Source organism: Myiozetetes cayanensis, unplaced genomic scaffold, assembly GCF_022539395.1.
Source record: "Myiozetetes cayanensis isolate MyiCay16 unplaced genomic scaffold, myiCay2020 scf5-8, whole genome shotgun sequence".
NCBI lineage: Eukaryota > Metazoa > Chordata > Aves > Passeriformes > Tyrannidae > Myiozetetes > Myiozetetes cayanensis.
Window position 1 is genome coordinate 277,636 of NW_026087742.1, and position 24,200 is coordinate 301,835.

At 59.8% G+C, this 24,200-nt stretch overlaps 1 protein-coding gene across 1 annotated transcript in view; it reads left to right on the forward strand.

Moving 5' to 3' along the window:
• The first annotated feature begins 440 nt into the window (after window positions 1-440).
• Window positions 441-24,200, forward strand: part of PDE2A (phosphodiesterase 2A) — a 37,825-nt gene continuing 14,065 nt past the window's right edge. The window contains exons 1-2 of the mRNA XM_050332710.1: window positions 441-548; window positions 16,875-16,926. Coding sequence (XP_050188667.1) covers window positions 481-548; window positions 16,875-16,926 — 120 coding nt within the window. The 5' untranslated portion in view covers window positions 441-480. The remainder of the gene's footprint in view (window positions 549-16,874; window positions 16,927-24,200) is intronic.

Sequence of the window (24,200 nt, forward strand, 5' to 3'; positions counted from 1 at the left end):
GACCTGTGGGACCAGCACTGCTCGGTATTGCTGTGCGCTGCCGACGTCCCCAGGTAGCCGAATAGACGGGGCTTGCGGTCTCAGCAGGGCCAGAGGCGCCGGGAGAGACGGCTGCCGCCGCGGGGAGGGCAGGGCCCGTAGAGCCTCCACAGACAAAGGAGGCCCCCCCACCCCGGCGCGGAGCGGCGCACGGGCGAGGCCGGGCGCGGCGCGAGGTGGGCGGTGGCGGGCGGCAGGTGCGGCCCCTTCGGCCCCTCCGCGGAGCGGCTCGGCTCCCGCCCAGCCCCGCGGAGCCGCAGCAGCGCCGTCAATCAGCGGCGCCCCCCCCCTCCGCCCTCCCCTCCCGCACGCCTCGGCGCGCTGCATCGGGCTCGGCGACAGCAGCGAGCTCAGCGCGGCGGGAGTCTCCGCTCCCAGCCAGCACCGACAGTCGGGCGCGGCGGCGGCGGGGCTGGCAGGGCTGCCGAAGCATGCGGAGCCATGGGCCAGGGCTGCGGACACTCCATCCTCTGCCGGAGCCAGCCGTACCAGGCGGCCGCGTCTGACCTGTGAGTTCCCTCCCGCCGGCACCGGGGATGGGGGGACCACGCCAGGAGGGAGGGATGCTCTGGGAGTGATGCTGGGCAAAGAAGGGAAGGAGACATCAGGGAGGCAGGAAAAAGTTCCTCCTGCCTGACAGCTGGCAGGGAGGGGGTGGCAGGGGAATGACAAGAGTCTGCGACCCCCCTTTCCTCCACCCTGTTTCCCACTTGCCACCTATGTTAGCCCAGGGCAGGTCATCGCTGGTGTCCCTGTGACAGAGGGCTGGTGTGAACAGAATCTCCCTGTTTCCCCATCTATCTCCCTCACCCCATGATCATTTCCTGCAAGGGTGGAAGGCTCCTAGCCCAGTGGTGGGCTGCAGCGGGGCCCTGGGTGCCTTTGTGAAATGCAGGTCAGATCTCTGAACTGTGTTTGCGGTGGCTTCATGTAGGTCAAGAGAAGCCACCCCTTGCACACCCACCCACACACACAACAGGTCTGGGGGTCCTGGTGCCACAGTGCCTGTCTGCATGTGGCGAGGGGGGAATGGGGCTCCGGGGGTCACAGTGCTCTCATTCTGCAGCACAGACATAAGGGGCTTTGCATGAGAGCAGGGGGTGACCTTGCTGAGGGATGACAGTGCTCCCTGGAAGCAGGGAAGGGTGATGCTCTGAAGAGCCCACGTGGGAAGAGGGGCTGAGCTGGCTAATGGGAAGCTCGCGGCACCTCAATTCCCGTGGCCCACGAGCTTGACTGGGGCTGGCGGAGACCCCCCAGCTCTGTGCGCGCATGTGCAGCGCTCACAAGGCTCCACAGCTGCTGGGGAGCAGGCTGTGCACGGGCAATTCACAGGACATGGGTGCTCTGCCTCCTGGGTACCGGGAGATCTGGGGTGCTCCCAGTCACTTCCCATCCTACCCCAGCGGGATCAGGGCCCCCATTGCCACAGGGTGAGCTGAACCACGGGAAAGGGATACAGGTGCAGGGCAATGAGGAGGGAGGCTGCTCAGTGCCTGGATTCCTTTGTCTGACAGTGCCAGCTCCACATGTTCCAGCTCTGGCTGAACTGCCTGGCTCAGCAGCTCACACAGGGAGTACCAGGACCGTTGCTCCCAGGGGGCACCTTGCTGCACTGGGATGTGTCCAGGAGCAGCCCCGGGTCTCCTGGAGCAGGTGCTTTAGGTGATGACAGGAGTACTGGGGTGTAGGGAAGTTGCTGCCCACTCCTACCCCAGTCCAACACATTATCCTCCAGCATCACCGGTTTTTGCACCCTCATGAGGTCACCTCCGGATGAGAACTTTACCCCTCTCTATAGAAAACGCCCTCCAGCATCTCTGGGGTGGGGGGCTTGGACCCACCTTGTCAAGACCCCAAGAGCTGCCAGTCCTCCTACGCTGCCACGGGTGCTGGGTCTGTCTCCGCAGGCAGCATCCTTCCCCCAGCTCTCCTGGCTCACTCCCTGGTGCTATGTGTGCTTTGTTCCCCGCAGAGATCCTTCCCTGGTGCTGCCTGAACACGTGCACGTGTCCTTTTTTTAAGCAAAACACACAAAGGTCTTGAAATGCCATGCAACCCCCATGTTCCCTCCAGCTGGAATGCCTCTGCTGCTTTTTAAAGGGCTCTTAAAAAAGGTAGATGATATAAAAACTTGGCGTAGCCGGGTTTGCTGTGCCCCTCAAGCTGCCCCGGGCAGGAGAGGTGGGAATGGTGAGCCCAGCTGCTTCCCCGTTTTACCTGGGATATAACCACATGTCCCTCACAGATATTTGTCCCGGTTTCTGCATACCCCGAGGGTTATATAGAAGGGGAAAAGCTTCCTAGGAGCTGTCAGAGGATGATGCCCTTGGCCCCGCAGTGCTGGCTGGAGGGGTGGCCGTGGTGAACCCAGCGCTGCGGGGGGATGCTGCCGCCTCCCTGCTCCTGCTCCAGCTCCCTAGTGTTCGATGCTGGCCCGGAATGCTGCGTGCGGCCGGGATCCAGCGGTGGCCCAGCTCTCCCACGTGCACGGTGCATTTCTTGCAGGGAGATGCAGGTGCAGCCAGTCAAGTGCCATTTTGCGTTATCCAGGTCACGTTTTAACCCATTTCCGCCGTTTACCCCGGCGGGAAGCGCGTTCCCGGGTGCGCGGCCGCTGACCCGGTTAGCAGTGGGTGGGATGTCAGAGTGCCCGTAGCTGCTGCTGTCGCAGCATCTGACAGCAGCCGGGGCAGGGGGAGAAGCCACCGAGCTCTGTGGACGGAAAACACGAAGGAGGAGACGCTGCTTTGAGCATCCCTGCGGGAAGGACCCTGCTCAGCGGAGCTTGGGAGAGGTCAGGGCTTCCTTCGGGCCATGGGCAGGGCTGCCCGACCCCTGCCCAGCCTTCCCTGCTGCTTGTCTGGCAGCTGCCTGGCAGGAGCAGCCGCACAAATGTGTGAGCTGGGCAAGTGTCACCGTGCTCAGCGCTGGGCCGGTGACAGGGTCAGTGCCAAGCATGTGATGGAGGAAGGACCGTGGCTGCAGCCACCGCTGGGATGAGGCTTCATCCTGCCTGAGGCATGGCTGGGAGCCCCTGGGCAGCACCAGAGGGACCAACTCGGCTGGTGTCCTGCGAGGAGACAAAGATGGTTCTTATGTGTCCCCATCAAGGCTCATGCAAAGGTGATATGTAACACTCTACCCCCATTTTACCTCCCTGATGCACCAAACTGGGAGCTGCTTTCTTTGGAGTCCCAGCCTGGAGGGTACTTGGGGGAGCAGTTGGAGGGGCTAATGGCATGAAGTGACATTCATGATGCTGCTGATGTCCCTACCTGCCACTGCCTGTGTGTCCTGAGGAGGGAAACTCTAGTCCCTCCACACTGTGCATCGTCACACTCCTCCTGCTTGCCTCTCAGAGCGCAGCCTGGGGGCATCCGTGGCACTAGGTGACCTTTAAAGGTCCCTTCCACCCCAAACCATTCCACAATTCTGTGGCTTGCTCCAGTGGCATTAACTCTGCAGAACCCAGAGAGCAAGGCTGTCTGGGACACGGGGGCACAAGCTGGGCTCAGCCACCTTTTGGAGCCCTTGGACTATCTGCAAAGGTGAGGTTAGGCTGTTGAGCCCCCTGGAGAACTTCCCAGACCCTCTGCTTTGTGGCTATTGCTGTTCCCTGGGCTGTGTGTGTAAAGTGCCATGGAAAATACCGACTCCATTGCCCCATCAGCGTGGCTGGGGTGGCTCTGCTTCCCAGGGAAAGGGGTTCAGTGGGGTGAGGGCAACCTGGCCCCCCATTGCTGGGGTTCTCAGGTGATGTTCTCCAGCTTTTCCAAAGCCTCAGGCTCTTCTTGTCCCTGTATCTGGGGCTCTTCCTCATCACCCACCTGCCTGAGCACCCAGCCCTGGAGCTTAGAGGTGCCTGGTAAGAGAATGGAGTGGAAACTCCTGGCTGCAAACTTCCTGCATCCTGCACCTCTCCACGGAAGATCACCAGGGTGAGCTAGGAACTTCCCCTCCATCACCCTGGGACATCCCCCTGAGCATCCTCGACTTCAGAACAGCCAGTGGTTTGGAAGTGCTGGGAATCAGGCCAGATTCTGGCACTGTTAGTGAGGGCTCTCACCAAGTGTGTCCTGGCCATCATCTCCAGCAGAGCCCTGCACATTCCACATGAGCTGTGCTGCTCCGGGGGCTCCAGGAGGGTGACCATCCATCTAGGTCTGAATGCAGGATTCCCCAGGGCAACGGTGGATGCAGCAGACCTTTCTGGGAATCCTTCCTTCCTCCTCCTCCCCTCTGACCCTGGTCCCTGCTTTTGCTTTTGTCTCATTCCCAGCTTCCACGTGGCTCAGTGGGAGCTGCGCTGGGCTGTGGCCAGAAATGCTGGCAGGGCCCAAAGCTGCCTGGGACTTTCTGCCCGTCCAGCTTTCTCCTATCCTCCTTAATGGATGGGCCTGTCTGGAGGGGGGGTGAGGGGGATGGAGAGTGCTGGGAGATGCTTTGCCTGCCGCTGCTGCATCTGCACAGCAGCAGCAGTGGGGTCAGGGATGGAGAGGCTGCTAAGTGTGGGCAGTGGGCAGCCTGGGGCTCAGATCACCTGGGTGATGATGATCCCAAGGTTTGATGTTTTGGGGAGCTGGAGCCTGGATTGTGGGATGGACTGGATGGTTTAGTTTGAAAAGAATCTTAAAGCCCACCCAGTTCCAACTCCCCTGCCATGGGTAGGAACACCTTCTGCTAGACCAAGTTGTTCCCTGTCCAATCTGGCCATGTAGGAAAGCGTAGGAAGGTGTTTGGGAACACCTTGTGGGAAGATGTCCCCAAACCTTGTCACCCACATAGCACCCTGGAGGGATGGACCAGCACAGCAGTCTGTGGGACTTGCTGAATGCCAGCTCAGGTATGTCCCTGAGGCTGATTATTTGGTAGCAGCAGCCCTTGGTCCTGCTCCTGCCCCAAATCCTGCTCCCAGCCCCAAATGCTGCTCCTGCCCCCAGATCCTGCTCCCAGTCCCAAATGCTGCTTCTGGACCTAAATCCTTGTGCCCTGCCTGCAGCACCAGTGTGTGTGGAGTCAGAGGGGAGGAATGACTTGGGAGCATCTTGGGTGGGTTCAAGCCTTCTGGGTCTTTGTCAGTTTGTGTTTTCTAAGATAAATCAAATAGAAAAAGGAGGAGGATTTGGAGGTGGGGTGGGGTGCATTTCCCACTGGAAATATTAACCCCTGATTTTTTGGCTGGGGCTGAGGAGGGGGTTAGGGCTCAGCCCAAGCATTGCAGCCATGGAGGACAGCCTCACCATGTGTTTTGGCATTCCCAAAGTCCTCTGCTCTCCAGATGTGCTGGAGGTCTGATCCACCCGAGGATGGAAGAGCAGCCAGTAGCTGCTGGTGCAGACCTGGCATGAAGTGCTGACTGAGCCAGAAACCTCCCCTGGATCTCAGTCTCTTCCCAGCCCCTTCCCAGGCTGTTATTAACTTGCACGTTTCAGCTGGGTGACTCAGAAGACACCGAGGAGCTATTTATAAGGAGGATTTGAAAGGCAGAGACTGGTGGAGGGTTTTCTCCTCCCTTCTCTTCCCTTGAGCTGTTACTGGCCAAATGTGGCTGTGCCCTGCTTGGCTGTGGAGTGGGGTCTGGAGAGGGATCTGTCTGTGTCCCCTGGGGTTCAGTGTCTGCTTGCTATGGGGCGACGATGCTGATCCTCCAAGTGAAGCTTCCAGGCAAATCCCTCCTTGTTGATGGGCACCCCAAATCTCACCCCACTGCAGCAGACCCCTAATGCTTCTTCCTGCGAGGGCAGATAACAGGCAGGACTGCCGGAATTTGAGAACAGAGGGAGCTGTAGCCTGGAACATGAGCCCTGGCTGGTCTGACGGCCCCAGCCTGGCTCTGAGGCATGGAGCCCTGCCAAGCGGTGGCATTGATCAGCCTGGTGAGGATGTCGCTGCTCAGTGGCGATGCTCCATCCCTCTGCTCCAGGATGTCCATGCGGCTTCGTGGTGGTTTGAGGTTTATCCTCACACTGGAGCTGCCCCACGTCCCTTCTCCTGAAGCCGGGATGGCTCCACAGCCCTGTCCTTGAGCAACTACTTGCCTGGAGCTTAGCTGGAAGGACACGAGTCCATGGGTGCAGCTGTGTGTTTCCTTGCTTAGGGTTTAGGGTTAGCAATTAGGTTAGGATTAGATTTTGGGCTAGGGTTAGGGTTACTGTTACCTTTAGGGTTAGAGCTCGGGTTAAGGCTAAGTTTCGGGTTAGGTTTATAGTTAGGTCTCTGTTTAGGTTTAGGGGTAGGCTGGATCTATGTTTAAGGTTAGAGCGATGGCTGGGCCTTGGGTCAGGGTTAGGCTTAGGGCTAGACTAAACAAAGTGTGAGAGTGTGAGTCTCCCAGGACAAAGGCACGTGGCTCACCCTGTGCTCCCTGGGCACAGCATGCTCCATCCACCCTGTCAGCACAGCCTTGTGGCCTCCCCATCCATGGCTTTTCCCGTATGGCTGCGCCAGAGCCTGTCTGGGACTGCCGTGTGGTTTGGTTTTGTCTCCCACCTGTTCTGGCCTCACCAGGGAGCGGGACAGGTGCTGAGTCAGCAGCACTGCTGGATGGAAGCCCCAAAACTTGAGCATTTTGCTGAAGCTCGGCCGAGGAGCGACGGTGCTGGGTGGGGGGTGAGCAGGTGTTGAGGCGTGGGAAGTGTCTGTGAGCCCAAGGGTGTCGGTGCCCCAGGTCACTCCCCCCAGGAATGGTGTGGGAGCTGGGGCGTGTAGGTGGGCTGTTTGGTGAGGACAGAGGGGGATTTGGCGCTGCTGGAGACCCCCCCGCCTCCCCCCCCTGCGCAGGCAGGGACAGGGACAGCAGGTCCGTGGGCTGGAGAGAAGTGCAGAGTCAGGCAGGGTGTGCGTTGCCATGCACGGAGCCGGGAGCGTGCCGGGAGTGAGATCCACGTGCCAGCTGAGCGTGTGCAGAGCCAGAGCACAGGCAGGGAGACCCCAGTCCACTCCCTCCTGCAACCCCCCAATCTGCAGGCACAGCAGAGAGCCACGGTGCTCCCGGGAGGGACCATGGTGATGCCCTGGGAACCCCGTTTCCATCCTTAGCTGTGCAGTTCAGTTGGATTCTGGCTCCTGAACCGGCCCTGTCATGGGAATCCCAACACAGGGAAGGGGATGAGGCTGGGGACTCTTGCCAGGTGGCACCTGCTCTGTCCAGGCACTGTGAGGTAGGGGAGCTGGAGCCAGCAGTTCAACCACAGAAAGCCCATTAATTAATGGAAAGCGCAATCCAGGATTAAAAGCCTGACCTGCTCCAGCACTGGTCCTAGCACCAGTGGGATCTTGGCTGGGCCAGGGACCATCCCAGAAGGATACACCAGAGTAGGTTTGGATTAGATATCAGGGGAAATTCCCTCCCTGAAAGGGTCCAGCACAGGCTGCCCAGGGCGGTCCCCATCCCTGGAGGGATTTAACAGCCACGTGGATGTGGCACTTGGGGACATGGGTTAGTGGTGACCTTGGCAGTGCTGGGGGCAGTGGTTGGACTTGATGGTCTCAGTGAGTTTTTCCAATCTCAACAGTTCTATGTTTCTGTGATTCCACGTGGCATCTCTGTGGCCCATTCCAGGGCTGAGCTGCACTTCTCTGCCAGCTCCCACACCGGCCCAGGGGCTGTGCCCTCACTGCCACTCCCCATCCCCAGCTGCCCCTTCCCCTCCTCTCAGGGAAAGCTGAGGCTTTGGAAATTAAAAACTGAGCTCAGCTCCAGGAAATGGGGTTGGAAGTGTCAGACGAAGCTGTTCTCACCCTGACAAGCCTCCAAAGCACAAGTGGCTTTGAGCTGTGTCCTCTCCTGTCCCTCCGCAGATGGTCCCTGCTCTCTGCGCTCACTCTGGCTCATGGGGATATTTGGATCGTTTGGGAGGGGATCCCAGGCCACTGAGTGGCTCCTGCTTGTGCTGTGTTCACAGATGAAGGATCCAGTGAAAAACCTGTGGTGTTGGTGCCTTGGAGAGGATTCCTGCTCTGAGGGGGCTGCGGTTCCAGAAAGGGATGGGAGATGGAGACCAGAGGCAGGATCCTGGGTACTGCTCTATTGCCACTATTTTCAAGAGAAAAAAAAGGCAGAAAAGGGGAAAGCCAGCAAAGGACAGATGATGAACACATGCTAAACCATCACCACCAGCAGCCTTTCCCCGCCCTCTAGTTATCAACTAAAGTCACTAATTTAAAGATGAGTTGACAGCGTCTGTAGCCCTGTGTTTATCCAAGGACAATTCCCCAGGGATTCAGGGTAACTGTGTGTTGTCTCTCTTGCCTTGCCATTCTCCTACCTGGTTTGGCTCCCTCAGGGTGCTGGTGGCCTCGCTTGGAGGTCCTTGCTTGGTGGTGGCACTGCTGCTCTTGTCATCCGACCCACCTTGGGGACAGCTTGGTGGGGAGCTCCCTCTGCACCCAGTGGGCTGGGTCCTGGAGTCATGCAGTGCTGCAAAATGAGAATGCAGATTTGCAAGGGTGCCATGCAATGGGGACATGGATTTGCAGCCTTGCAGTGCTGCCAGGCTTTCCAGCCCCATCACCAGGGCCAGCTGTATTCCTGTGGCTCCCGGCAGCCTGGAGAGCTGGTCTCCCAGCCTGGCCACGAGGCAGCTGCCTGCACAGGACCTGGTGCTCCAAGGTTAGGAGCACCTGGAGCAGTGTGTTTGCCAAGCAAACAGGGCTCAGCCTCCTGCAGCCGGATCAACAGCCTCCACGCGTTTGCTCGGCAAACAAATCCCACCTGGCAAAGCTTTGGTGCCGTGAGTCCCTTCCCGCCACGCTCCTGCAGCTGCTGTGTCACTGCCCAGCACCCCTCAGTACCTGCCTGTTATTGTGCAGGTCTGGACTTACCCAGGGCTGATGATGGCTCCCAACTGAGTGTGGAAGCTTGGCAGCCATCTGTGCCTGTGCTGACCACAGATGCCAGGGTAATGCTTAACCACGAGTGCCCAAGCCGGGATCTGTCCTGTAGATGTGCAGGGTGAAATCCTTCGGCTCCAGTGAAATCTTTTGGCTCTGGACTGGGTGATTGCAGGAAATGGGCAATTTTCAGTCATTTGTGGAGGCAGGGGAAGATGGAAACTGTGTCAGCAGGTGCTGGCCTTGGAGGTTGGCTGCTCTGTGGTGGAGGAGAGGTGTCTGGGTGTGTGGGGACCTCGGAGCTCCCTATCCATGCTGGACCAGCACATCCCACCATTGCTGCTTCCCTTGCTCCAGGCTCTCCCATGCTCCCCCTCTACCCCAACCCATCCTCCCACTGGGGTCCTTATCCCCCCATCACACACTACCCACAACAAAGGCTTTATTGAATTGGGGACAGACACCCCCTTCCCTCTTCCCTTTGCCTGGAGACTGTGGGATGTGATCCCAGCCATTCTGTGGTTGTTTGGCTGCTGCTCCAGCTGTCATCTTCCTCTGCCTCCCATTTGTTTCCCCTCCCAGATACACTCTCAAGCCCCAGAGCCAGGACTCTCCCCGCTTTGCCCAGGCACTGGTGCCCACCTCAGGGACCTGTTTTCCTGCTGTTCCATCATCCCTGGGGTGCTGGAGGCATATCCTGCCTTTTGCCTTGGCTGCCAGAGCAGCAGGACTGTGGTGTGGCCAGGATGGGGCTGTGGGTACTGAGCATCCTGGCCCACTGCCCGCCATCCCCTGCAGAGCGAGCAGGCCATGGGGCCACCCCTCTCACCTCATGGGGACACCGCCACAGAGCTCTCTGGTGCCAGGGACAAGCCACCCTCCAGGCTTCCAGCTCCTCCAAAGTCACCAGAGTCACTTGTGCACTTATGGGCCACTAAGTGCTGTAATTACAGATATGCTTTAATTAACATAATTGCGTTTCTACACAAATAAAACATTTGGCACAGTTAATTCCAAGGCTGCAGCTCCAAACACAAGGCTTCCTGCCCCCCCGCAGTGGTGGCAGGGGGGCTGGCAGAGAGTGGGGTTCTTACCTGCCTGCCAGAGAATCATCCCAGTCCCAGCCAGAGCCTGAACCAGAGCCCCCATTTCCCCCTGGAGTCCTCTGACCTGGTTTGGTGGGGACAGCTGTGCTATCAGACACAAGGATTGCTGGGACACAGTGCTAGGATTGCTGGGACACAGCTCGGGGTTTAGTTGGGCTTGGTGAGACACAGCGCTTGGTTTGTTGGGAAGTGGCCTGGAACTGCTGGACCACCATACTGAGCTTCCTGGGATGCATCATTGTGATTGTTGGGATGCAGCACTGTCCCTGCTAGCCCATGCCACTGGACTTGCTGGGACACTGTACTGGGCTCGGTGGGAAACAGCACTGGGATTTCTGGGATGTACAACCCAGTGGTTTGTTGGGACATGGGACTGGGCTTGCTGGGATGCAGCTCTGGGATTACTGGGACAGAGCTGGAGCCCAGCTGGTCCCTTGCAGCTGTGCCAGTGGGCACTCACCCCAGCTGGACAATGGGCACTTCAGATCCAACCTCTCTGTCCCATCCCAGAACCTCCGAGTGAGCTGCCCCCAGGGTGCTCCTCCCTCCCAACATCCAGAGACCCCAGCACCCAAAGGCTCCCCACTCCCCCATAGCAGTCCCCCAGTGCCCACCAGGCTTTCGGGAGTCTTTGGATGGAGGCTGGAGCCAGCAGCAGCATCCTGGCCCTTTGCCAGAAAGATGCCAGGAAGGATGGGGAAAATGGCCGGTGCTCATTTGCTAAATGCCCTTTTCATTTAAAAAACAGAAGAAAAGGGGAAAAAAATAATTCCATTTTTCTCCTGCTGAAAATGAAAGTGATTATGTAATGAGCAATAAATTACGGAGAGGAATGAGTCATTTGAGCAAATCCCGAGAAAGGCACACAGTATTTTTAGCTCCAACACCCTGTGCTGTACCCAGCATTAACCCTTGCAGAGCTTGGCCCCCCCTCAACCTGCCCCCAGAGGTGCCACATTGGGTTCTGTGAGGATTTTGTCTCTATGACGTATTCCAAGGTAGGATGGAAATGATGGAAGCTGTTGAGTCCCCCCTCCCACAACCCTCCTTTGGTGGGATGCTCATGGGTGGTCTGGGGGATACTGCTCACCCTAGATCCATATTCCCATCTTGGGATAAGCCCCTGCTCCACTTCCCCTCAGCTCATTCCCACTGAGATAATTAATCCTGATCCCTTCCCAAGACCCTGGCCACAACTGTTGTTTCCCAGCCAAAGAGCCTGAAGAATTAATTTGGAAATAAAAGCGAGGAACAAATTAATTGGAGGAGAACTAGCTAGGGAGCAAGTGAGTGCTCCTGGTTTAATCCAGGTTAAATTGGGAAGTGATTTCTTCGTTAACAAAAGAGATAATGAGGGAGGATTGGAGCAGGCAGATGCCAGGTGAGACAATGGCAGCAAGCATCCAGATGCCAAGGGATGCCCATGGAGAGCTGTCCTGAATGGGGAAGAAAATCCTGGGGCCACCAGTGAGAAGCTGAAGGGAGGCTCAGAGCATCCTGGGATGGGGCTCAGATTGCCCCAGGATCAGCGCTCAGAGCTTCCTTGGCAGCTCGGAGCATCCCTGGGTCAGGGCTCAGAACATCCCTCTCTTAAGTGATGTTATCATTCATGCCTGCTTTTGAGGATCCTATGGGATCAGGTACCAGCATGGGCACAGGGACCCCATTCCTTGTGTACCAAAGTTCTCTGGGGTCTCAAAGCTGGTGGGAACCAGGCCTGCTTCCCTATCCCTGCACAGAGTGGCACATGGTGGCACCTCACTCCACTGTCTTCTGGTAGCAAACCCACCCCTAAAGGAGGGGCTGAGGCGAGTGGCAAGGACAAGCAGGAGCTGGTGACCAAGTCCCCGTGTCCTGCAGCTGGAGCTGGGTCAGCTTAGAGTGATGGAGGCAGCACCAGTGGATTTCACCTCCTCATCTTTTATTTGATCTGGCAATAATTTCCTGTTCTCCATATGCCTGCGCTGAGGAGGCATCTTCCTGTGCTGGGATCTTCCTTATTGCCACTGGGACACCTGCAAGTGTGGTGTGGGCACTGCATATCTGGGGGCTGCTGTCCCCCAGGCACCTGCTGTCCCTCCACCTGCTGCATGCTCTCACTCCAGTATGTGCTGTCCCCAAAATCCCTGTGTCCCTCCAGACACATCCTGTCCCTCCAGGCAACTTCTATCCTTACTGGCATGTGCTGTCCCTTGTCAAATATGCTGTCCCTCTGCACACGTGCTGTCCTTTCAGGCACCTGCTGCCCCTCAAGACGTGCTGTCTCCAGGTGTGTAGTGTCCTTCCAGGCACAGGATGTCCCCCAGATGCATGCTGTCCCCACAGATGTCACCTGTCCCTCTGGACCCATGCTGTCCCCCTGGATGCAGGTTGTCCCTCTAGACACATGCTGTCCCCATGGACACACACTGTCTGCCATGGACACATGCTGTCCTCCTGGATTCAGGCTGTTCCCATGGATACATGCTGTCCCTCTCGACACACGCTATCCCCATGGATACATGGTGTCCCTCTGGATTCAGTTTGTCCCCATGGACACATGCTGACCTCCTGGATGCAGGCTGTCCCCATGGATGTCCTGTGTCCCTCACCCCTCTGAGGGTGCAGTGGGAGTGTGCTCTGTCCCTGCATACACAGGACACTCTCTCAGGACAGGCTGTGTGTGACCCCAGGGATGAAGGCCCACAAGCCAGGCTGGAAATGCCAGTGGCCACCATGACCAGAGCTTGTTCGTGGGGACCAGCCAAGCCAGTTGGGAAAGTAGCTGAGGAATGGGGGGAAAGGTATGGAAACTGAGCCGAGAGCCATCTCAGCCCAGTGGGGACCCAGCCACCCTGGTGGGACCAGCAGGACTCTGCCATCACACTCGTCCCCCTAATTAGCACCGTGGGGTGTGGGGGCTGCTGGTGGACCCCAGCCCCTGCCGTGCTCTGAACTGTCTCCATAGAGACCCTCCAAGGGCTTCATCACTTATTCATCAGTGGTATCACTCGATCAGCCGGGCCCTTCCTTATCCCTTCCTCATCCCTTTGTTATCCTGCTCCAAATCCAATGATAGCCTGAGCCCTGCGCCTGCTGCCACCAAGCTCCTGCAGCTGGCACCTCGAGGGACCGTCCCCACTGAGGGGCTGGTGCCAGGGCACCCCCACCCCTGCCCAGCCCGAAATCATTCCAGGGTCTGGCTCCTGTGATGGATCAAGGGATCCACCTGGATCCTGGATCCCACCCTGCTGGGGTGTTGGGTGTTTCTGGGGCTGGCTGTGGTGCACACACATGTGCACACACACACACACGCATGTACACACCTATCGACAGCTGCAGGCACAGCTCCTCCTTGTTCCCTTGCATTCCCAACTCTCCCCCTGCTCCCAGCAGGTCCATCCCATGGACCTGCCTGGTCCCATGGAACCTCCCAGCACCCCCAGCCTCATGGCTAGCATAGCCTGGATGAAGGATGCCACAGCATTCCCTGCTCCACAGCCACACAGCATTCCCTGCCCCACAGCATTCCCTACCCTGCAGCCATATGGCATCTGGCTCTGCAGCACGCCCTGCCCTGCCCGGACACGAGAGCCCTCTGTGGGGGCAGCTGCATCCTAGGCACTGGGTGGGATTTATCCATGGGGAAACCACTGAGCAGTGAATGGGATATCGATCGGGTGCCATTGTGGGGATTAGTGCCAAGCGGAAGAGCAGATGGATTGATTTCTGATGGGATTTAGGGCTGTCAGTGTATCCTGGATTAGCAGCTCTGGAGAAGTAACACCCCAATTCATCCACGGATCCAGCAGCTCCACTAGTGGAGTAACATCCCCCAGGCTCAGTCGAGTCCCAGTGTCCTCCGTCCCACAGGCAGAGCCCGCAGCCCCAAACACCCATGTGCCACCTGCACTGGCCACCCCTGGAGGACAGGGATGCCCTGGAAGGTGGCACAGTTCTGTGCTTCCCCAGAGCCAGGATCCAGCCCTGGGTCTGTCCCAGTGCCATGGTTTGACAGAGCATTGCTGATTTGACATGACTCACAGCAGCGCCGGCGCAGCTGGGAACCATCGGCCATGCTCCCCTCCCCTGCCAGTGCCCCCAGTATATCCAGTATCCTCACAGATGCTGCTCTGGGGGTGGGTTGCTGCAGTTGCCCCTCCTGAGAGTGATCCCAAAGAGGGCTAGGGATGAGGAGAAATGGGATTTTGGGGTTCCACAGGGTGTAAAGGCCCATCTTGGTGCCTTAACCCCCCAAAATCCTTCCACTTTAGCAGTCTGGCACCATTTACTGCCAGCACCTCCCAGGGAAAAGCTGGAGTGTGTTTATTCCGGTGTCTCTGGTGTGGAATATTCCATTTCCATGGAATAAGCGTTAATATTTACTTGCCTACATGAACTTTGCTCCCTCTGATGCCATCAGACACCCTCCAGCTGGGATGCGGGGTGGCTGCTCCCCAAGGGCCTAGGGAGAGGCAGGATGCACAGCGCGAATTGATCCAGCCTGGGTTGGGAACAAGGGAAAAACCACAAGGAGGATGGAAATGTGGGAAGCCCAACTGGGAAGCCCCCACTGCTGCCTCCCGCCACCACCCACAGTTATTTCCCAGCAGCTCCGGGACCAGGTGCTGGGGCTGCGTGAGTCCATCTGAGTGCTGTGACGTTCCCATCCAAGGGACGCCATTCCTGGGGCACACAGAAGAGCCGGGGAGCAGCTCATAAATACACCGTGTCAAGCTGGGAGATGAGCAATGACGCATGGATGCAACAGAGTGCTGCAGGATATGTCCCTGCCCCACTGTGTGCCTGCTCCCCTGTGTCCCACCCCTTGCACCCCTGGGTGAGCAGTTGGGGACAGGGATGTAGGGACAGCCCTGCACTGTGTCCCTGTGCCCAGCAATAGGTCTGTGTCTCCCGGGCTGTGACCTGGTCCGTGGGTGACTCTGGTGACAGGGTCTCCTCGAGGTGTTTCTGCTGCCAGAGGAATTCCCCACAAGGAATCTGCAATTCCCACTGGGCATCTGCTTCATTCATGGAGCCCAGGACCCACATCTGTGCCAGCACGGCCTGTCCAGGCTGGGTGACACTCGGTCCCTGCAGCAGGGTGTCCCCAGAGCTGGACACCCCACACCTTGATCTTGGGGACCCAGTGGCTCTGGGTGGTGGCCTGGTCAGGGCCGTGGGCGCAGAGATGCTGCCCTGGAGGGGCTCTGATTCAGGGTGAGGTGCCCATGATCCTGTGCCCAGGGAAGAGGTGCCCATCGCCCTGGGTCACCCCAGGGGCAGGAGGACCCCTGAGGCCGGGGAGGTTGCGGGAGGGTGCTCGGGATCAGCCCCCTGGAGTGGCCCCGGTGGCTCTGGCCACTAGATGGCCCCGCGGCTCCACCGGCCACCCCGACCCTCCTCCGGGACCTCCTGTCCCGGCATCCCTGGGGTCGGGGTGCAGGAAGTGCGGTGCGGGGAGTGGGATGCAGGGTACAACATGCAGGGTGTCCCAAACCCTCCCCTTCTTGACCCGTGCCTCGAGGTGACATTTTCCTGCGAAATGGTGCGAAGGGGGCTGAGCCCTGACACCAGCGAATCCCTAGAGCACCTTGTCCCCGAAGAGCACCAGGGACACGGGAGTGCCTGGGGACACACACTCCTGGGATGAGAAGGAAGAGCGGGTGGCTTTCCTCCCCCAGCCCAGAGCTTCCCCTGCCCTGAGGAGGAGAATGAGGACGGATGGAGGTCCCTCTCACCGGCACATGGCCACCGTTTCACGGCCGAGCACCTCGATCCTCTGTGTTGGTTCCCCGGGGCAGTTCGGGTGGGGGCAGCACCCCAAAATCCTTGTATTTGTCCCTGGGAGAGAGTCGGAGACGTGACGGGGTGGTCATTCCTCGGTGAAGGCGATGCAGTTATATAGGAGGGTGGGGGTGAACAGACCCTAGGAAGGTCTCCAACATGGGGATCCCTTCCTATCCAAGGGAGGGGTGCTGGGTAGGACACGTCCAGTATCCCACGAAATGGGAGGCAAGGGAGTCCTTCTGTACCAAGCTCTGCATCAGAGTTACCCCAGGGCCAGGGATGGGGTGAGATTTCAGTGCCCCACCACGGAGGATGAGGTGAGGACCCCCCAAATCAAATGTGAGGCGCAGCCCTTAAGTGTGTGGGGTCGCTTTATCTGGAGCCTGCACGGAGGGTGGGGGGAGATTGGCAGGTGATCCCTACCCAAGAAGGGGAAAGGGGCAGGGGGGTGACCTGAGCCTCACAAGGGAAGAGTTTAACAAGGAGGGTGAGTGTCCCCCTGGATGCCAGACCCGTGAGGGCACACCCGGTAGCTGCCCAATAGGAGAGCACTGCCAGTCCTATGGCCCAGAGCGGGGCCACCCAAACTGGGGAGTGATGCCCTGACTCTCTCGCCATATGGGCACCCTGGCACCACCCTGGGACCCCCCGTCACCCTTCTCACATTGGGACTCCCACCCCTCTCCCCTCTCCATGCCGAGCAGTGATGTCCCGATCCCCTCTCCACATCGGGACGCCCGCCCCGACTCCCGCCCCGCCCCGGCACCCCCAACCCCGTCCCACACACACATGGGACCCTCACCCCGACCCGCTCCCCACAGCGGGGAGTGATGCCCTGATCTTCAGTCCACATCGGCACCACGACCTCGACACCCGTCCCACACCGGGGACTTTCATCCCACATTGTAGAGTGATGCTCTGACCCCTCCCGACCCCACGCCCCCCGCCCATCCCCGCCCCTCAGGATCCCGCGCAGCAGGTGCGGGGCGTGTCGTGGCGGGGCGTGTCGTGGCGGGGCGTGTCGTGGCGGGGCGTGCCCGCAGCCCGCGGGCGGTGCGGGGGCGCGGGCCGGGATGGTGCCGGGATGGTGCCGCGGCTACTCACCGCGCTCCTTCGCTTTTTCAGCCGCGGGTTCCTGCGGGCGGGGGACGCCGCGCCCGGCCCCGAGGCGCTACAGGTAGGGACGGCGGGACCTCCACCGCGAGGGCCCCCCGCACCCCTCTCCCATCCGGGACCCTTCTCTTCCCGACATCCTCAAGCGCCTCCCATTCGGGACCCTCACCCCACGATCTCCCGTTCCACCCGGGACCCCCGAACCACTTCCCCTCCCACCCGGGACCCCTGACATCCCTGCCGTCCTACCCACGACCCCCACTCGCCTCCCATCCTACGCGGGGCTCCCACCCCAACCACCTCACCTCGCAAACACGACACGCGACCTACCTTCTCTCCCACCCGGGACCCCCATCCCAACCGCCTCCCCTCCCACTCGGTCCCGGCGGTGCGGGGGGTCCAGTGTTCATGCTGGGGGACGGAATTAGGAGCCGGGGCTCCCGGCCCGCCGTGCTGGGTGCTGCATGGGGCAGGGGGCCGATCGGACTGGGGGTTGGGGGACCCCCACCCCTTCTCGCGCCGGCGGGGGAGGGGTGGGTTTCCCGAACACAACACACTTGCACCCGCTTATCTCCCCTTTATCTGTGGGGAGCTGTGAATCCCACTGGGAGAGCCTGACGGGGAAACTGAAGCACGGGTGGGGCTCCCGGGACGGGGGGCGGCGGTGCTGTTTTGTGGCTCCCCCACCCTGGGCTTGGGGACACGCTGCGCTCCACGCAGGAAGGAGGCGGCGTGGGGGGAGAGATACAAGATCCCGGCGGGATCCCGGGAGGAAATGGGCTGGACCGGGGGGGCCGGTCCCGGTCCCGGGGGGGCCCCCAAGCCCTCCCACAGCTGCGCCAGGAGCTGGGCCGCGCCATGGGGACTCTCCAGGACACCGTGAGCGACCCCGGGGAAGGGGGCACCCAGGAGGTCCCAGGGGGGTTGGTGGTCTCGGGCCTGGGGGTCCCTCGTGTGCTGGAGGTTTGAGGGTGTGATGTGCGTAAGAATATCTGGGGGTCCCGTGTGTCTGGGGGCTTGGAGTCCCCACTTCCCTGTGTCCCCTTGTCCTGCTGGCAGTGGGAGCCCCAAGAGCTCGGCTGTGTTCCACCTGGCGGCCAGCCCTCGGGGTGGGGGGTGCTGGGAAGGAGGCAGCCCCTTCAGCATCCCCAGCAGGACCCTGCCCTGAGCACTCCACCCTCCTTGAACCAGCTGCACGTTCTGGGGAGGTGGAGGCTGCATCCCAGTACGTGGGTGGAAAAACACTTGGTCCTCGGTGCTCCTGCACCTTTCAGCACACCCAAATTTGGGGAGGGGGTGGCTTGGGGGGGGTTCTTTCCCTCTTGCGACCGTCTCTTCAGCTTGGATGGATCCCTGACCTGCGTGCCGACGGTTTTGGCTGTAAGAGCAGTGGCCTTGGTCACCCTGGGAGCACAGCTGCTTGGGGGACATGGGGGGGCTCCAGGGGGCTGTGAGTTCAAGGCTGGAGCGAGGACCCATGCTGGGAAATGAAGGGAAGGAAACGCTCTCCGGGAAAGAGCTGAAAGCTGCTGACGGAGGGAAAGGAGCTGAGCAGGGCCGGTGTGTCCTGCGAGGGGGGGCACTGAGTCCCCCCCCACCGTGAATGGGCAGGTGAAGACTTGAGGACATCGGAGCTGCCATGCAGTGTGGGGACAGGACGTGAGTGGTGTGGATAGGTCCTGCCGACTGGCTCCCCTTCCAGCACGTCCCAGTCCAGGGTGGGTGAGGAACAGCTCATCCCCACAAAATGCCCCAGGATCCCCAGGCCCACGTGGGTCCTGAGTGCTGGCTGCATCAGGAACCCCATTCCTGAGCCTTGTGGGGGCGTGGCATGTAGGGGGTATATAGGGCTTGAGGGGTTATTATCCCCTAACACCAGCCCCCTCCTCCCGACCACCCTGCAGGGGGGTGAGGCTAAAGATGTCTGTTCCTCCTCTCCCTCCCTGCCACCAGCCCCAATGCAATTACCCACGGACTGAATCCTGAATCAAGTCCTAATTGATACGTGTTCGCAGCCTGGTGGAGCAGGAGAGGCTGGGGGGTCCCGCTGTTCCCAGGGATTGGGGGACAGGGGGAGGGCACTGTCCCCTGTGGCTGTGGGGGCTGCACTGGGGCACCTTTGCCCACCTGGATCAGGGTGCCCCAGCCGGCACCGCGGGGCTGCTCCTGCCTCAGCTTCCTCCGCGTGGGACCGGCCGTGTGCAGGGGCCGGGGACCCTCTGGGGGCGGTGAGGAGACGCGTGTGCGGGCGTTTGTCCCTGCGCTTCCTCCGGCGGACACAAACACATCAGCAGGGCAATAAAGGGGAGGAAAGGGCCGCGGCGGCTTCTTTCCGTGACGTGGGTCAGGGCTGGCTTCCTCCCCCACCCAGCAGGGCCGGGGGGGCATAGCGAGACCCCCAGACCGGGATAGGTGGGTGTGCCCCAGTATTTCCCAGCCTGGTGGTCCCCACAGGGCAATGGCCTTTTTTCAAGGAGTGACAGCTCATGGGTGTGGAATCAGCCCGTGCCAGAACTGCAGAGCCCTGGTGCTGATTTTTGGGGGGCAGTGGGGTTTGGTATACAGGTAGCAGTGCTCTCATGCCCTATGGCATCCCCCGGGAATGGGGATATGGGGTAGGGGTGCCCTGTTGCACCCCAAGCAGCGGGAGCTGGGATGGGGGTGTTCCTGCTGCACCCTGGGCAGGGGGGAAGCTGGGATCAGTGCGCTCCTGCTGCGCCCCTCAAGATGGCATAGTGGCATCTTCCCCAGACCATGACAGGGCCCATATGGGTGACTTGGCTTTTTGGAGCTGAGCTGTGACATTTGGCAGGGAGGTGATGGGCTGGGATCCCCTGCAGAGCCGAGTCTGGGTGGGAGGGGCCTCTGGGAGCTGAGTCCATAAATTTGGGGACTAGGCTGGGATCTTTGCAGCTGAATCTGATTGCATCCCTACCCTGGCCATCCCATGGATATGGGGGAGAGGATGGTGGGGACCTGCCCAAAGGGTACCTGTGGGGTAGGAAATGCCAGGGAGCAGCACTGGCTCCCGAGTGTCCCTCTTCCTGCTGCAGGAGAGGGGATCACTTCTTCCAGTCCAGCTCTGATGGGTGCAGGATGCTTGGCACCTTTGGGTGCCCTGGGCATGGCTTTGGGAACCCCCATAGATGAGGAGGGCTGGAGGCCAAACCCCTGGCTGGGTGCTGACCTGTTAAACACCAGCACTGTGATCCTTTCCCCACATAACAGGCTTTGGGCTTCTGCTGGCTGTGTCTCAGTTTCCCCATTTGAGTAGTGAGACCCCTGTGATTCCTAGACCCCTTGCTGGCAGCCAAGAGCCGGATCCCATCACAGACATGGAAAATAAGAGTGGTCCCTGTATGGACAGAGCGGAGCCCCAGGGGGAGGCAGCTCTGCCAGCCCCCCACGCCCTGCTCCAGAGTGCTGCCCCAAATCGAATTCCTCCCCAGCTGCAGATGGCTGGCAATTCAATTTTCCCAGATCCCATCAGAGACTGATGAATGAGGTCCCTAATCACTGTGCAGATCCCATTAGCGCCAGCCATGCCAGGAGGGGTTGCAGAGATGGATGTGGGAATGCTACGTTCCCTTTCTCATCCCACTGCTCCCCGTTCCTCCTGCATGGGACCTGGATGTCCCTGACCCCATGAGACCCATTCTGGCTGCACCCCCAGGGCTTTGCCAGGATGCTGCCAAGCAGAGCCAGGCACAGAGAGCCCTGGCATGGCTAATCCGCTAGGAAACATCTAGGAAAGTCCTGGAAGCCTGTCTGGGAGGTGCTGGTGGCCAGTGGAGATGGGAAGGGAACTGCATGCCTGGGAAATCTTTCCAGGAATGCCATGTCCCAAGGATACCAGAGCCAGCACCCAAGGCTTGGTGCCAGCTGGGTGCTGGGACGTCTGTGTCCTTCAAGGCGAAGGCATCCTTATACCAGGGGTGCTTCTAACCATGGAGCAGTTTTCCTGTGGCTGACACAGGATGGTCCGTGACCCTCTGCTTACCATGGCTTAGGGACAAGTGACACGGGTCTGAGTGGTGTCCATGTCCCCCTCCACACCATGGCACATGGGTTAGGGACAAGTGAGGGTGAGAGTCCCAGCCCTCGCCACCTCCCTTCTTAGAACAGTGAACTAATTAGTGACAAAGTAGTGACAGATCATTAGGCCAGTGTTGGCTGTTCCAAGAAAGCCACGATGTTCTGGGGACGGAAATCCTTGAGGAGAGCGGCTGCAGTCCCTGTTTGTCCTGCCTGACAAAGGGACATCAACAGGAAGCAACCTTGACTCTGGCCCCACTCCCTCGGCCACGGGGGGCTGGGCTGGGATGTGGGGGGGTGCATTAGGAGCACCCCAAGGGCTCAGGGGGTGCCAGAGTTTGGGAAATTTGCTTGGATCAGTAAAAAGTCCCACTCAGAACGTGCAGGGTCCATGGGGAGCAGGGCCTGCCTTGTTCTGGGCTGTGGAAATTCCACCCGCAAAGGGTCTGTGCAAGTGCCCTGTGCAGTGTGAGCATGACAGGCTCCGGCAAGGCTGATGCATGGGTGAGGAGGAGGAGGAGGAGGATGGGGTGAGGGATGCCCTGAGCTCTGGGGAGATACTGGGCTCAGCATGGCTCATCCCACCTCGACCCAGCTCCAGAGCCACCCCAAGCAGGTCTTGCACGTCTGTGACCCTCTGCAGGTGGGGAAACTGAGGCAGGGCACCTCCACAGACATGGAAACTAAGGCAGGCATAGGCATGCAGGACCCCTTTTGTGCTTTTCTGGGATGGTTGATTCCACATGTTTGCATCCTCCAGCCCTGGGAAGCCTCAGCCTGGACTGCTGGGTGCTGGGGTGGTTCCGTGCCAGGCTCTTGCACCCCAGCCCCTGCTCCCCATCCATCCATTGCAACAGGACCCCAGGCAAATGACCATGGGGAGACGAGAGATCCCAGAAGTGTTTCCTTCCCGTTTACCCTCATTATCCCCCTGGAAAAGATGAGGTAATTAAGGAGCTACCGCGGGTTACAGGTTGTTGCTGCCTGATTAGATTAACGCAATGTAATTTGGGACTGAGAACGGGGCTGGGAGGAGATGGATGGATGGCTTCCTGGCCAGAGTTGGGCAGAGCTGCCAGCCCTTACCTCCAGCCATCCCTCCATCCATCCCTCCATCCTCTGCTGCCATGGACCTTGCCTCAAGGATGGTGCTGGAGGGGTTACCAGGGATGATGCTGCAGGGAGATCAGGGATACTGCCTCTGTTTCCCCACCACTACAGAGAGGATTCCCTGGGGAATTGTGGCTGTGGGGCTGAAGGAAGAAGCCTGAATCAGTGTGGGGGACAGGGTGACAGAGTTTCAGCAGTGTCAGTCGGTCCATGGCAGAGCTGCGGGTAGCAGGACTGCTGCCTCTGTTTCCTCAGCCCTATGGAGAGGATTCCCAGAGAAACAGTGGCTGTGGGAGGGAGCAGGGTGGGGGACGAGGACAGGGTGTTAGCAGTGTCACTCCGCCCACAGAAAAGCTGTAACCTGCTGCCTTCGGGATTTGCTTCCCTGCTCTGTGCCTCCGTGCCCCCTCTCGCACCACGGGGTTAGAGGCCGGTGATGCTCCTGCCCGGCCCTGCCCTGCCCTGTTGTCAGCTCCGCGTTGCCAACGCACGGCCAGGGCTCGGCTATATTTAACCACCTCGGCCGGAGCACGGGGCCGAGCAGCCGGGGTGGTGAGCAGCCCCCCGGGAGAGGAGTGGGGCTAGGGGGGGGCTTAGTATCGCCGGAGGCGGGAGAGGAGGATGAATCACGGCTCAGGGATATTTTGGGATATTTTTAACGCCGCCAGATTGCTCGGCAAATGCTTGGGCAGGGCGGCGCGGGCGCAGGCTGGGCGTTTGCTGGCAGCTGTGGCTCAGCTTGGGGGGCCCAGGGGGATCAGCTGCTCCCCCTGGCGCTGTCACCCTGCGGCCGCGCACTGGAGAGGTGACAAAGGCAGGGACATCCGTCCCCATGTGCTTGGAGACAGCCCTGGCTGCAGCGGGTGAGGGCAAAAGGGGGTCCTGGACCAGCATCTTCCTCCTTGAACGGGAGGTGAGAGGGGAGAAAGTTAACCCATCACTTTTCCCTGGAAAGGGGAAAGTGATGGTAAAAGGTAGAGCTGGGGTATGGGAGAGGGTGTGGGTGTTCCTGCCTGCAGGGTTGGGGCAGGCAGGGTTCGCCAGGGACCCAGGCTGGGGAGCAGTGAGGGGCTGTGCCGGTGGAGGTAGGCTGCCTCCCAAGGAATCTGAACAGGATTTTGCTTTTTGACTGTCAGATGTAAAAAGATCCAGGGGCTGGCAGCTAAAAATGCATCCTATGTGAAGAGCCCATGGCAGGAGGGAGCCCCGAGCCCCCATTCCCAGCTTGGCGGGACTGCGATGGGGACACCCCAGGATCACCCTCCTCATCCAGGGCTCTGCTCCATAGGGAATGCCCTGGGGAGCAGGTCTGCTGTCCTTGAAGCCTGCAAACCCTCTATGAGAGACATAGGGCTGGTGTGAGAGGGGCTGCAGGGGGGTCCTTTTCCCTGCCCCAGACCCCTCCTTGCTGTATTCTGTGCTCCCAAGCATCCTCATCCCTTTGCACCTTGAGCCTGGCAAATCCACTGGCAAGCATATGCATGGGATGTGGGTTCTGGGATGCGCTGCCCACAGGCACAGATAGCTGTGCAGTCAGCATCTCGGATGTTCTAATTTGATTTGGGGTCCCCAACTACGGGTGAAGTTGTCCAGACGGAGCGATGTCCAGCTCCATCCCAAAGGTGATCGCTCAGGCAGGGGCTAATGCACTAGTCCACTGCCAGAATTAATTGGGCTCATTTCCCTTGCGTTCCCCAGTGGAAAAAGTCCCATTGGAGGGGCAGGAGCTGAGCTCCCAGGGCTCACAGTGAGATGAACGCCTCAAGCTCGAGGGGTCACCTCTGGCAGATCATTTACTTGGAATTTTTACAGCAAAGCTGGGCTGGAAGCTTGGCGAGGAGATGATTCACTTCCTCAAGGTTCCTTGGGGAGGGATGTGGCAGAAGCCTGCCATGGAAGCCTGGTCTGCTGCCAGCATCCTCCTGTGGAGCCAGCACCCACAGGTGCTCCAGCAGCGATGGCAGGATCCATCTGGGGCCCCCTCAGCCCAGGATCCCCTTGTAAGGCAGCGTGGGGGTCCTGCAGCCTGGCTCAGCATTCCCCCAGGAGCAGGATGCTCCCAGGCCCTAGGCATTGCTGCCTGGCTCAGCTTCCCTGTGGCTGAAGAGGAGTCCCGTGGATGGCAGGTCCTGGGTTTGAGCTCTGCCTGGTATGAGCTCTATTTGCCAAGTGGCCAAGTGTCCCCCTCTGGGA